Here is a 15,667-nt window from a genome sequence, read left to right on the forward strand (position 1 = left end):
CTAATTTGAATATGTGTCTAGCACAATGCTTGGGGCTCGAGAGAGTCCATTGGTAACAATTACTGTGAACTAATTATTGAATGGAAATACCTAAATAATTCAGAACAAAATATTAACTGCAAAATATATACTTGCAACATGTACCTTTGTTTTCCTTGAGGCAATTAAATGCCAGGCAAATAAAAAGGCCTTCAATATGGGCTTATTATTTTGAACAAAAGGAATGTGTTCTCTAATAAGAGATGGAAACAATTTATTCTGACCTGGAGACTTCTGGAAGGCCTTAGGGAAGAAGTGTTACTGCCTTGAAAGATGAGTAAGCTTGTAACTACAGGAGACAGAGGATGCATGGAAAGCTGAAGCAGCAGCCTGAGCAGAGGCAGGGCAGAGTGTGTGTCTACTGCACCGTGAAGAGATTCAGCAGAGTCTGCAGCTAAGTGTCGTTTCATACAGAACACAGTAGAAGACCAGGGCATGAAGGTGAGCTGGAGCCCATCGTGAAGGCATTAAATGACAGAAGAGAGCTTACATTCTATTTTCTGAATAATAGGGAGGTTTATGAAGACTGGAGTAATATGTTCACCTCACTAATTTTGGAAGTAATTCTGAGGATAGTGTAAAAGGATGGATTTAGGAGATGAAACTGGACATAGGGTCCATAGTCTAGGAACCACATATAGAAAGTTCATGGAGTACTTCAAGAAATGAAGGCCTCACTTTGGACAGCTGATGAGGAAATGAAAGAGCATTCCAAGGAGCCAGAGACCACTCGCCAGGAAACTAATTTGTAATTGCCCATGGAGAGTGGGGAAAACTGAAAGATGGAATGAAAGAATGATGGTTGTAGGTAGGGTATCTTGGGAGATGACAGGCACTGGGTTCCCTGACAAGACTGGACTTTCTGGAAAATCTCGTGCTCATAATCATGCCTGGCTTTAAAGCATTAATGACATTTTTCAGCTCCTTTTAGTATTACAAAGCATACTTTTCTATTTTCAAGGTACAAATTTATTTGGTAAAAATAAACCATTCAAAAGAGAGCTTAGAATGTCCTCAATGAAGTCCATATCTATGCCCTCTATAGCTTGAACTTATAGGGGAGACAACACGTTACCTCTACCCATCTTAGTTAGGTGTTTAGCTGGACCTCTAACAAAAAGAAAAATTAAGAGAAAACCCACACAGAAATTTATTAATATTCAGACTTCATGTATGTGTGAAAGACACCCAGGAAAAATGAGCAACTCAAAGAAATGACATTTAGAATTAAATATCATTTTTATAGGGAAAGGGGAGGGGATATAGCCCTCTTAGGGGAGAGTAAATAATTTTTAGGAAAGATGAATGGACCCTTAGAAGAATAGATGGGAGGCATGTTGGTTTGTGACAGTTTGTCTGGGTATGGTGTTGCCTTCTGGTCTCCTCTCTTGTGATGATTCAGTGCTCCCTGGTTGATGAAATTCCCGGAATGAGGAGGATTAATGACAATTGAGTTTCTTTTAGAGGATTTTCTTTAGGCATTTGTTGTTTTCAAGTGCCTATAGCTCAAAATAATCAATATGCCAAAATGGCATATTTGGGGGTGGTCTCTGCTGCTGCCCTGCAATTTAAGCCAGCAGCCTAGGAATGACCGTACCAGACACTCATAGGAAGCATTTATTAGAGCAATACCTTGGAGAGCTGCTTTAAGCATGGTTATTCTGAGCCTTAAGCTGCTGCTTCTTGAAAATGCATTTCACCTCTTTTATGTTCTCCCTTTTTTCCTTCCCATGCTTACGCTTTTAGAGGAAAAGTCCGGTAAGACATAACAATTCCTTTTCACATTTTGGCCAAACCTTTTTTTTTTCTATTCATTTCACCATCTGTATATTGAATGATGGATTGTGTTTAACACCTAAACAAGATTTTAAATTTTAAAAATAAATCTTTGTGAACCAGGGCAAGGTTTAATTATGTCCCAAGAGGGAGGGGGGAGGAAGTTGGTTGCTAAGTGATTTTACCAGCTATAAAGGGCCACAGGGTAATTTTATAAAGATTCACATCTGCCTCAATCACAGGCATATGACCAAATATTTTAGGTATTGAGTTTTGTTTATTGCAGCTTCCACTTGAATTAGTCAAGTTACATGTACATACTATGACTAGGAAATATTTTTAAGTTAATTTTTTAAAATATACAACATGATAGTATCCATCCTGAATGAAAGTTTGTGAAGCTGCCTAGAAATGGGAAGTTACTTTCTTTTTCAGTTAATCTGAAAAATATCTCCGTATGATGATTACCAGTGGGAAAGGGGCTGAGAGAAATGGAAGAGGGCAAAGGGGGGATAAATGGTGGCTGAAAGAGACTTGACTTTGGGAGGTGAGTACTCGATGCAGTATGCACATGATGTGTTATAGTGTTGTGTACTTGAAACCTGTATGGTTTTATTAAACGTCACCCCAATAAATTCAATTTAAAAATGTAAAAAAAAAAAAGAAAAATTGGCAAATGACTAGAATAGGCATTTCAGAAAAAGCTACCCAATAGAAAAATAAATATATAAAGTAAACCCATAAAAAGAAAAAAGGAAAAATATCTCCTTCTGGAGTTGTCAGAGACAAAAAAAGAGAATCTTTATAAAGTGTAAATCACCTCATGCATGTTACTTTTTAGTACCAGTGGGTGAATTTTAGTGGCAGCACAAATTTGATATGATGTATCTACATCTTTTTTTATTTTAGAACATTAAAACAAAACTTATTCTGAAAATTATTTTACTCAAAAAAGACCCCCTAAAAAACCAATTTTCTCTTCTTGGCTGCCTGGCTTATTGGGAACATGTTTCCAGATGACCTTGCCACTGGAAAATATAAAATACTGTGTTTTCATGTTAACAAGCACCAGATGTGCTTGGTTGATTCTATTTAACTCACCTAAGTGGATGCTACAATGACTGCTATAACTTCTCATCCTGCCTATTGACCTAAACCTGGCATTCTCTGTACCACGTCCATGTGATAGGAGGGAAGAGGAACAAAAGACACAGAAGGAATAAAAAATGAGATCAAAATATGGACCCAGTGTCTTTGTTTCTCAAAATAAAACCAGCACCTGTTACTAGTATTATTACTAAACTAAATGACCCACTTCTGAGTAATTGAGTCAAATATGTGGCATACTATATTATTGGTGCACTTTTGTAACTTTGCTTTATATTTTGCCAATTTCACTTACTCTCCTTGAATCTGAACCTTTCTCTGAATCATTCAAATTTGGCCACTTCAAATATTGACTAGTCTGTGTGGCCTAAGTTCACCCATAGTGCTTTGAAAATTCCGTTTCTCATTGTTTTTCATCCTGTTGTCCTTACAGCAATTTTAACAAGTACTCTTTTCCATTTTTAGCTGTATCTTTAAGGATGAGTCCTCCTCCCACTTCCTTGCCTCATTTTTTTTCTTTGAAAATTTCGTTTATCTTGTTGATCTGGTCAACTCATAGTGATATCCTGTTTTAGTGATCTCTTTGTTTCTCTTGCCAAATGGAGTTTCAGAAGATCATCTCAACCAAGTCCTACTGGACATAATGGGTATTCATTGTAATCTGGCTTGTAATAGATATAATTGAAATACATATAATAGAAAAAAATTTAAATATAGACAAATACCTACAATGGGCGTGTAGCAAATAGGTGCTTGCCAGATAGTTTGTCTTCATCCTAAAGCTTTAAAAACAAGTAGTAATACTGGCTAGGATTAAAACAATAACATAATAATCATATATACCAATTCTTTCCTAGGCAATTTTCTAACTGGATCACTGAATTTGCTATGACTATATTATATAAAAATAATATGTTTTTGGTGCTTTATAGATTTTCACGCATTTTTCTGTTTCCCCATGGCACTGAATTTAGCAAATGAGGATGTCATAAAATGTCATAAGCTTTGAAACCTGAAGCTGGTTATTTAGTGCTTTGGATAAGCAAGACATTATGTTTGGTTACTTTTTTTTATAAGTATCTTAAAACACTAACCTACTTTGGCTGAGACTAAGCCATCCCAATTAACATAATTTATATTATTTTGTGCAAAAGAAAAAACAACCTTGTGTGGAGTAAGGACACTGGGGATTACAAGGACATAGACTCAAGTATATTTTGTAGGGAATCATATACATGTTGCAAATTATATGCTTTTTACAAATGTAACATGTACAAATACAACCAAGTAGCCTTATTCTAGAGATCAAATCATAACTTAGTAGTATTTGCCCACTTTGAAAGTAGCCTCAAAATACAGAGTTATCTATCTCTGAAGTGAACACCAAAATAAAAGTAGAGGGGAAAATAAAATGTTTTTCAAAACCTCCAAAATTATCAACAGACCTAGATAAATCTCGGAATTGAACAATTAATGTTAAATTAGGAATGCAAGAAATTTGTTCAGAAAAATAAATAGGCCAATTTCAAAGTCCCTGTTTGAGTAATCAGGTGAAATAATAAAAACAGCAGATGAAATTTGCTGAGAGCTTGTTTTCTGTGATACAAATGCATACAATCAGAGACAATTGGCCACCTGCAGCTTCTGAGCACTGGATAAGTGTTCTGTTATATAGTGCAGTTAAAAACAATTTTAGTCTGCATTTAAAAATTAGGACATTTGAATTTTTAAAAATAATTTAGATTGTGCATTTTCATTCAACAACTCTGAAGATCTGGCAGTACTAGGCCCACATTCTGGAACAGCAGGCACGAGTGTACCTGAGTAGTGGGCATTTAACCAAAACTTTGTGTAACACACGTGCCCTTACACATAATACCCCAGCTCTTTGCCCTGTACACATTTGAGTTTTCAACACTATACTTAGAGTGTTCAGCTCATCTATAATAATAAAAGTGTACTATGCTATTTAGACCAGACAGTGGAACGACCCTTCGGACATCCTTCCAGACGAAGCCACGGCTGCAGGGCCGAGGCAGTTAGGGGTGGTCAGGCAGGCAGGCGAGTGGTTAGGGGTGATGAGGCAGGCAGGCAGAGGTGGTTAGGGGCGATCAGGCAGGCAGACGAATGGTTAGAAGTGATCAGGTAGGCAAGCAGAGGTGGTTAGGGGCAATCAGGCAGGCAGGCAAGCAGTTAGGGGTGATCAGGCAGGCAGGAAGAGGGGTTAGGGGCGATTAGGCAGGCAGGCAGGCCAGCAGTTAGGAGCCAGCAGTTCCGGATTGCAAGAGGGATGTACGACTGCCTCTTAGGATGTCCCCCAAGGGGTCCTGGATTGCAAGAGGGTGCAGGCCGGGCTGAGGGCCCCCCCCCTCCTGTGCACAAATTTTGTGCACTGAGCCTCTAGTAGAATATAAACCCAGATACTGAATGATTTTCCTTCCACCCTTGAAGCAAATCTATTGGTAGAACAAAGAATGCTAAAGGCTTAAAGGCCATGGGAAATGACAGAAGAAACAGTAAAATAAAACTTTTAATAGGCAAAGACCCTCCCTCTTGGCTAATAATGATTTGACTGTCCCATGTCCTTCAGCAGTGCCTACAGTTCCTTAATGATGATATTCCTATATACTAAAAGGGTAATATGCAAATTGAACCTAACGGTGGAATGACCAGTCACTATGATGCGCACTGACCACCAGGGGGCAGAGGCTCAATGCAGGAGCTGCCCCTTGGTGGTCAGTGCACTCCCACAGGGGGAGCTCCGTTCAGCCACAAGCCAGGCTGATTGCTGCGAATGCAGCAGAGGTGGCGGGTGCCTCTCCTGCCTCCTTGGCAGCACTAAGGATGTCAGACTGAAGCCATCAGTCAGACATTACCCAAGGGCTCCCAGGCTGCCAGAGGAATATCTGACTGCCAGCTTAGGCCTAAACTAGCCGGCAGACATCCCCTGAGGGCTCCCGGGCTGCCAGAGGGATGTCTGACTGCCAGTTTAGGCCCAATCCCCCAGGGAGTGGGCCTAAGCCAGCAGGTGGACATCCCCCGGGGAGTCCCAGACTGCAAGAGGGTGCAGGCTGGGCTGAGGGACCCCCCCAAGTGCACGAATTTTTTTGTGCACTGGGCCTCTAGTTAACATATATAAAGCCCTTCAATTTGACTTCTGGGTGTGTGTTTTTTCCTTTGAAGGTTTCAGGTAGCTCTTAATTATGAACCTGAGGCTTTCTGGGTCTGACCTTTCCACAGCTTCTACAGGGTCTTCTGGATTCTGATTAATGAACTAGTGACTATATGAATTTGAACAGCTGTTCCTTGATGAAGGCATTTTGCAAATAGTTTCCAAAATGCTGTCTTATGAGGTGTCTTTTACTAGAAAAAAATACAGGAACAATTGATTAAAAGTTAGGTTTTTAACTCACTGGAAATTAAAATATGGTTTACTTTGGGTGGATTAACATGCTGAAATTATTTAGTAAAGTATTGTTCTCTATAATCTTATATCACTAAAATTTCTTGGATTTAAGTTTTTGCTTCTGGATGTCTAAAATCTGCATTTTATTTTGCATTATTTCTCATAATTTTATCTTGGGGGAACTTGTGTCATTTTTAATTCCCCCTTTGCTGTATTTTATATTTTAAGAATGAATCGTGCCGAAACTGGTTTGGCTCAGTGGACAGAGCGTCGGCTTGCGGACTGAAGGGTCCCAGGTTCGATTCTGGTCAAGGGCATGTGCCTGGGTTGCGGGCACATCCCCAGTGGGAGATGTGCAGGAGGCAGCTGATCGATGTTTCTCTCTCATCGATGTTTCTAACTCTCTAACTCTCTCGTTCCTCTCTGTAAAAAAAAATCAATAAAATATATTTAAAAAAAAAAAAAAGAATGAATCGTTACCCTGGCTGTTGTGACTAAGTGGTTAGAGCGTCAGCCTATGCACTGAAGGGTCTTGGGTTCGATTCCCAGTCAAGAGCATGTACCTGGGCTGCAGGTTTGATCCCTGCCCTGGTAGAGTACCTGTGAGAGGCAACCAATTGATGTGTCTCTCTCACATCAATGTCTCTCTCTCTCTCTCTTTCTCTCTCTGTCTCTCTCTCTCCATCTCTCTCTCCCCCTCCCTCGCTTCCACTCTCTCTAAAAGTCAATGGAAAAATAATATCCTCGGATGAGTATTAGCAAAACAAAAGAATGAATTTTTGGCCATGAAATTGAAGCTGAAATCATAAATTCCACGTCTTTCTTTCGAGAAGATTGTTAATCTGGTCGTTAAATAATTATAAAGCATGCCCTAGGCCAGTGATGGTGAACCTTTTGAGCTCAGCTTGTCAACATTTTGAAAAACCCTAACTTAACTCTGGTGCCATGTCACATATAGAAATTTTTTTATATTTGCAACCATAGTAAAGCAAAGACTTATATTTTTGATGTTTATTTTATATATTTAAATGCCATTTAACAAAGAAAAATCAACCAAAAAAATGAGTTTGCGTGTCACCACTGACACACGTGTCATAGGTTCGCCATCACTGCCCTAGGCCCATGGTCAGCAAACCAGGCTTGCGAGCCACATGCGGCTCTTTGGCCCCTTGAGTGTGGCTCTTCCACAAAATACCACGTGCGGGCGAGCACATACAGTGCAATTGAAACTTCGTGGCCCATGCGCAGAAGTCGGTATTTTGTTGAAGAGCCGGTATTTTGTGGAAGAGCCACACTCAGGGGGCCAAAGAGCCAAATGTGGCTCGCGAGCCGCGGTTTGCCGAGCCGCAGTTTGCTGACCACTGCTAGGTGGTTTGGCTCAGTGGATAGAGTGTCAGCCTGTGGACTGACGAGTTGCGGTCAAGAGCACATCCCTGGGTTGTGGGCTCAATCCTCTGTGGGAGGTGTGCAGGAGGCACCTGATCAATGATTCTCTCTCATCATAGATGTTTCTATCTCTCTCCCTCTTCCTTCCTCTCTGAAATCAATAAAAAGTATATTTTTAAAAAGAATTATAAAGCCTATATCTTTATATAAAATAGTATTTGAACTTCTCTCAAAACATAGTATGAATTAGTAAAAGAATTTAAGCCCAGAAATGCATATTCATAAGTGTCCTTTTTTCTAATTTTATTTAAATTTCATCCGTGCCCTTAGATAGATTTATAAGGGAGATGGAATCAACATGGAGCCGTACCTGGAAAGTAAGGCAAAAAATAAAGTCTAAACTCTTACAAGTGAAATTGACTAGAGTAAATATATCTAAACTCCAGGCTATTTAAAAAACTCATCTGAGAAGTAACCATTCCTGGACATTAGCCACAAGGGCTCTTTGCTTTTTAGGAGTTCTCCAACAATGTCACACTTGGTGTCGTAGAAAGAGCATGATAATGAAGAGTTTATAGACTGAAATTCTGTCTCTGATTCTACCCATTTGCTAGCTGTGTGTCTCAGCCTCACTTTCTTCTCTATATCGTAAAGGCAGCTGGACTAGATAGCCAGTGAGGCCTCCCACATTTAAAAGATTATAGGTTTTTATTTTCTGTATGTGTTCTGGAGATTAGAACCATCTTATTCATTTGAGCAACCTTCTTAGTTACTTTTATATTTGTGCTCCTGGCCCACATTTGGAGATTTGGCCAATATGGGGTCCCCGGTGGCCTCTGGTAAATTCATGGGTTAACCCATATCCTGAAAGTGAAACTCTGAGCATCATCTCTTTCCTCACTCACCTCAGAGTCATCTTTGTTACTACAGAAAAATTTTAAAGAGGGGGCACTATCAAAGATTGTTGAGGTAAATTGATAGCAATAGTCAAAGTCTGAGGAATGAAAGAGAGAAATAGTATGTCTGCTTGTTGTGTTTTCTGGACATCACCTGGTCTACCATTGTTTTATTGGTGCTGAACAATTTCATTTTCCCACCTGTGCATGGCAGGGGTGCCTCATCTTTCCCATCACATTCCTACTCATTAATAGAGGCTGCCCAAACCACGAGGCCAAGAATGGCTACTTGCAAAATAAGGTCCTCATTGGCATACATTCCACAGAACACTAAGAAAAGAACCAGGCTAAGAAGAGATATCTCTAATCCTGGTCTCTGATTTTTAGAGTCTCCAATTCATGCCCTAATTATGTGGGAAATGCATTGCCTATAATGCTTGTTAACACCCTGTTGTGTGGGGAATCAGCTTTCCCTGTACTACCTATTCTCTAAAATCCCTCTCCCCAAATAATCTGGAGAAAAACTTCCCATGCCAACTTAACAAAATGTCTTGTATGTTCCACCTTGTTCTTGTGTACCTGTAACTTGAAAGTAGTACATCCCCATGAGCAAAGCTATATTATACAATGGACAGATTCTCTTTAGAGTTCTCCTAAACTTTCTTATGTTTTAAATGAGCCACAAACACCCTGACTGCCTGTCTTCCTTTGGCCTGATTACTTGGAGTGCATGTTTCGTTAGCTATTTATGAAGCCTTCTATTACCCAAGCCTGTTGACTGATCCATCATTCTCTGACTAGGTGTCTGTTCTCTCTTCCTTTTTGCTGATCACAGAGGCGCAGCCCGGTAAGAACTTTCAACATTTTTATCTTAAACATGTATAAAGAAAATTGCTGCCAAGGCCAGATAGCCAAGTTGACTTCTCATCAAATTTATGACAGCCCAGTATGAATGAGGCAGATGAATTCAGTTTACTGGTTGGAAGTGTCTGGTCCTGAAAGTGTCAATAACATATTTTAGGATTATAAGAGCACTTCTCCATTAATACATTAAACTAAATTAATACATAGGTATCCCAACTCCTAATGTGGGGTGTGTGTGTGTGTGTGTGTGTGTGTGTGTGTGTGCGTCCACATGCATGCGCACATGAGCAAGACCTGGAGATTGGCCAGAAAGCATCATAGAAGTTTATAAGAAGTGTATAAGTTTGAAGAATAAGAAGACTATAAGGAAAGTAAAGGAAACCATTTTTAAGCCACGTGGTTTTTAAGACTGAATTTATAATAGGTTGCATTGGCCAGTGCACACTGATACATACTAATGCATAATCACAGTTTCCATCTTAGAGGAGGAGACATGCTTTCAAGTCAATATGCCTAGGCTGTCACATAATTCTATATGCCATCACTGAAGACAAAAATCAGTTTAGTTTACATTGTTCAAAGTAAAATCTCAGTCATTTTCCTCAGGTTGAAGAGTGATGTATTCAAAGCAACAAAAAAAGGGTCTTTGCTATGCTTCTATCTGGCCAGTCCCATGAGAGAGGAAATGGAATTGAAAACAATGCCATCTGAAATATCCCTAGGTCTGTGCCAATTCAATTAATCAGTTATTATTTAAGGCAAATACTGTGCCCCAGTTGAGAAACTGGTGGTTGGTTGGTTAAGCCACTTGGCTGAGCATCAAAGAAAGCAACACTTGCAAGTATGGATGATCTCAGGTGACATCTCAGATTGTGACAAGTTACTCTTTTTCTTTAAAGAAAAAAAGTGAACTAACTAATTCAAAATGAAGGAAATTCATTCACAATCTACATATAAGGGCAATCATTGAAAATGTGGTCATTTGGTGAGGTTTTTTAATTCAATGGGCTTTCTTCCTGAATGTGGTTTGTGTGGTCAACATCACTGTAACCAGCTTTGGATTTATGATGCTGCAACATCAAGGCCATCAAAATCTGTATGCCACATCCAGCTGACAATGGGACTTTCTTTTCTGTTGCTGTTTACTTGCTGTTCAAATATCTGTCCCTTTCTAAATTGATCTTATTTTTATCTTTCCAAATTTCTAAACAAGCGTTTTCTTGCATATTTCTACCATGTCTTGCCTGCATTTAATGGGCAATTGTTTATTCATGTGGAGTATTTAATAAAAATGTCACAGGGGCTTCTTGTTCAGGGTCTCCCAACAGTAAATATCTGTTGAATGAATTGATACACCAGGAATTGGTGAATACAAAAGAGGCGTTGAACCTTTCTTGTTTTCATAAGTATTACATTTTTTATTAAAAGGGTAAAGTAGACTGAAAGGTCTTCAGTACAGCCTTAGGGCCCCCTAATTCCTGGATTTCAGGTCTCACAATACTAGAAGGGAACCATTCCCTAGAACTTAGAGTCTCTAGAACTTAGAGCCTGTGGGTCTCTTCCTTCAGACCTTATTATTAAAAATAGGACCAGCTGAGGCTTCATAACCTAGGAAAACATTTTAATTTAAACAATTTGTACTCTTGTTATTTTTGTCTATACAGTCTTATTTTCCAAAAGCCAACCGGTATCCAAACTCCCATAATGACTATAGCTGATTTAAATATCCACATGTATTTAAATGTTTATTTATAAATTTAAATAGATATGTTAATTTAATAAAATATATTCATTTATTAAAATAAATAACTGTATATAATTAGATTTATTTAAACAAATTAATATTTTTAAACATAAAATATTTATTTTTAAGGTTATTACTAACAAAATAATAATTCTCTATATGACACACACACAGATTGTGTTATTAGTCAGGACAAGACAGAAACTAGTTTGAGAGATTGGGCCACCCACTACAAAACATCTAGTGGATCCTGTTCAGATGGAAACTGCTCTTCTATCATAAATTAGTTGAAAATAAGACAAACCCCAATTCTGAAAAATCTTTACAAAATAGGGGAAGAAGCTTCATATAGTGCTGTCTTGTCCTGAGTTATTGATGTAATCATTTGAGACAAGAAAATATTTTACCACTAGGTTGAGAGTTCACCAATGTAGGGAAGTAGAAAAACTCTTTGTTGACCACCCACCAAATTAATGGTCATACCCTTTGAAATACTTTCACTTTTCTTATGCAGCTCTGTCTGCCCCATCATTCTCCTCAGGCAGCCCTGCCAAGCCACGCCCCACCCATGGTGCCTCCCTTTCAGTGGTCTGTTTTTCTGGAAGCACCTCATGCTAAGAACCTTTTATAGTGGTTTTGAATGAAATCTTTGTATCTAATCAATCCTTCTGTTATCAAAATAAGTTTCTCCTAGGGCCTATTACTAGTATTCCTGTCAGGACTGTTTGTATTCCAGTAGTATCACATGCCTTGAACTAAAGGAATGACCCCCAATGGTAGATTGGTGGGCCAGGTAGCAGGCAAGTGGAAGAAATTGGGGTGGGGCAGCCTAGTGGGGAGGATGGAATTCCCTGGCTCCCTGCATAAAACAGCCCATTCAGTGGCAATGCTTCAAAGGTTTCCTTCTCTATAACATTTGCCACTTACATCCATTAAAAACTGCATTAGTAAACTAATGACTGTTTCAACTAGTTTATGGCCCCCATGTGATAAGAGCAGACAGTACTCCTAATATAGTCTATGATTTTCAAACATCAAATGTAACTTAAACTTGGACTTACTTTCTTGTCTACTAGACTTCAGGGTTGTTTTTTAATAGACTGTTTAATATTTACTTTAATTTTACTTTATATTTACTTTAATATTTACCAGATCTACCCAGGTAAGGGATTTTTCTGGTTTGGGGGACTTATAATTTACCCTTCCTTTCTCTCTATAATCCTAAAATGAAAACTGATTTATATGAATGTGTCTACAATTTCCAACTTGAATGTGATTATGAGAAAATTTTCATTTTTCCCCATCGATTTCTTTGAGTTCAGATTAATTGCAATAACAGAAATATACATATTGTACATAACATATATGTGGTCTTAAACCTTATAGTGTCTATTTCTAATTCTAGGGTGCAATTAAAAGGAACTTATCCAGTAAGTATATCTTAGCTACCAAAAGTAGAGTACAATTTAAAAGAAGGAATAAGTTCCTTGGATCTTGAAGCATATATACATTTGACTTATATACTTTTGGGCTTGGTTTTTAAGACTTACAAATACCTTTTACAGCAAAGAAATACAATGATAAAGGGGCTTAGTGGGTTCTGAATGATTAATGTTTAAATTCTGAAAATGAATATGTTTGGGGGAAAACTTTGCTTATTTTCTTCCTGAATTTTTCAACTCTTGTATCATTTGACTTTAGAAATGAAGTTCATCAAGTGTGTGCTTGGTGATGAGGGTGGGGAGAGGGGGCAGAAGGAACTGAAGATAAATACGACTTACCCATTCGTGTGTTATTTTGGTATAAAAATTTTAGTCAGCCAAGGTGACATGGAATAGGTTATAATATACATAGGGCATGATCTTCCTTTGCTGCATACAACACATTCTAGGGAATTCTAAATTCCTGGTTCCTGGTTAAAGGTATAACATTTTCTTGGCATTTCAAGAAAAGAACAGGCAGAGAATGCTGGATTCATGTCCTATGTACATACGGCCTGGCTTAATGTTCTCTTATGATAATTGGGAAGCAGACCTGATCAAGGCATCAGACATTCAGAGAATGTTATGCTACTCCACTAGCTCTGCAGTATACAAATCTTCTATTTGATGGCTTAGCGTGGTAATTCCTTGGTTAATTAGGTTTTTACAAATGCCAGAGAAAATGCTACCTCATATGCCTAATATAAGACTGTTGCGTTGCCAGGGGAGAAGGTTTGTTTTGTGGGTTTGTTTTGCAAAGCTTTCATGTTGAGTTGCTTATTGATGGGACTTAACTCTTTAAGTGTTTCCAAACATAGCTCATAAGACAGATAAGTAAGGAATGGCGAGAAAAATATGCCTAAAAATTCCTTTGTCCTGTGTATCAGGTGAAGAAGTGGCCAGACCCAGGCGTTCCACACCGACACCAGAACTCATGAGGTAAGTGTGAAAGACACTGGTTGTGTTTCATGCGAGGCATCACCACTGTTAACAATGTAGCCTATCTCATTTGGACTAAACTCAGCTCCTTTTACAAAAGGACCTGCCCATTTGTGTAAGACTTACAGGAGTCCTCAAACTTTTTAAACAGGGGGCCAGTTCACTGTCCCTCAGACCATTGGAGGGCCGGACTATAGTTTTAAAAAAACTATGAACAAATTCCTATGCACACTGCACGTATCTTACTTTGAAGTAAAAAAACAAATGTTTTCGGCGGGCCGCATGTGGCCCCCGGGCCATAGTTTGAGGACCCCTGGTAAGTTCATAGTGTGATTCATATATGTTATCATTTCTCATAAGTGCAGCCTGAGAGACACCTTTAGGAAAGTACTCTGTAGTCACCCACAGTAACTATCTATCAGAATGTGCAGTCCCCTCACTAATAGCAAGGTTGAAAATTTGTATGAAGAGGTCCTTTGGGGTCTGGATGCCAAGCTGAAATCCTATATAATAAAAGGCTAATATGCAAATTAACCGAATGTCAGGATGACTGGTCAATGTGCACTGACCACCAGGGAGCAGACACTCAATGCAGGAGCTGCCCCCTGGTGGTCAGTGCACTCCCACAGGGAGGGCGCCACTCAGCCAGTAGGGAGTGGGCCTAAGCCATCAGTCAGACATCCCCTGAGGGCTCCCAGACTGCTAGAGGGTGTAGGCCAGGCTGAGGGACACCCCCCCCCCCCAAGTGCATGAATTTCGTGCACCAGGCATCTAGTATGTTTATATTTTTCTATGAAGAATAGCCTGTTTAGTTGGATACAATTTCATGATACATTCTACCTGCCACACACCAAAGGAATCTTCTGTTTTGTTTGGGGCAAAACATTGTATTTTATACTGTATATTTATTGGATTGAGCAAGTATTATACAAATGGACATTGTTTTCCAAAAAGACTCCTATTTATGAGAGCATGAGTGGGGGGGGGGGGGGGGAGTTGGAGGTTAATGGGGGGATGAGGACACATTTGTAATACCTTAACCAATAAAGAAATTAAAGATTAAAAAAATAAATAAAATAAATAAAAAAATAAAAGATGAATCTTTTTATTTTCCCTCCTTCTCCAACCCCTCCCTTCTCCCCTTCACCTCTTACCTCCCACCACCCACACAGAGAATTCATTAGGATTAATCTAGGGAAGAAATGGAGAAGATTATGCAACCTTTCGTTAATAATGAGTTTAAGTAATCATTGGGAAAAAGGATGAGAGTTTAACTTATTACTCTCTTTTCCTCCCTGATTTCTCAATATTCTTTTTCTCTTTCTGAGATGTGCTATCTTAAGGTATTAAGAGGTTGTATCTAGTCTATTGGGTAGGAGGCAGGGATAGATGCAATTAGAAGCTGATAGGCCCAGTTTCTTATTTAAACACAAACTTCCTGGGTGGCTTATCACTTCGCCTCCCTAGCCTGATTTTCACTAATTATAAACTGCATTAACTATAACACAGAGATGTGGCGACAAATATCAATGGGTGGAGATCTTTTTTTCTTTTTCAAATTAGAAGAATCCTATATTCTACATTTAGAGCTGTGGGCTTTGAGAACATTTTATTTTATTTGTATATATTTTTATTGATTTCAGAGAGGAAAGGAGAGGGAGAGAGAGAGATAGAAACATCAATGATAAGAAAGAATTGATTGGCTGCCTCCTGCATGCCCCATACTGTGGATCAAGCCTGTGACCCGGGCATGTGCCCTTGACTGGAATCGAATCCGGGACCTTCAGTCCGCAGGCCAAGGCTCTATCCACTGAGCCAAACCAGCTGGGGTGGTTTTGGGGATCTTAAGAGAGTAAGGTACTTTAAATAAACTTATCTGTTCTAGATAGAGGTTCTCTCCTTCAAATTATTTGAAAGGGCACCTTGGTCCCCATTCAGGGATCTTATCTCCTGCCAACTCCCTTGTCCATAATACGTCTGACATCCTTACATATACTTTCTAGACCTATGGGAACTTACACACATGCAT

General features: G+C 39.0%; 1 protein-coding gene across 28 annotated transcripts in view; it reads left to right on the top strand.

The window, feature by feature from the left end:
• Window positions 1-15,667, top strand: part of SGIP1 (SH3GL interacting endocytic adaptor 1) — a 214,681-nt gene that overhangs the window by 131,114 nt on the left and 67,900 nt on the right. For all 28 annotated transcript variants that reach the window (XM_070405306.1, XM_070405309.1, XM_070405307.1 and 25 more), the window contains 2 exons: window positions 12,624-12,648; window positions 13,587-13,638. In XM_070405306.1, the coding sequence (XP_070261407.1) occupies window positions 12,624-12,648; window positions 13,587-13,638 (77 nt within the window). The remainder of the gene's footprint in view (window positions 1-12,623; window positions 12,649-13,586; window positions 13,639-15,667) is intronic.

The sequence above is a fragment of the Myotis yumanensis genome, unplaced genomic scaffold, assembly GCF_028538775.1.
Source record: "Myotis yumanensis isolate MYYU_CA2020_CCGP unplaced genomic scaffold, mMyoYum1.0.hap1 SCAF_2, whole genome shotgun sequence".
NCBI lineage: Eukaryota > Metazoa > Chordata > Mammalia > Chiroptera > Vespertilionidae > Myotis > Myotis yumanensis.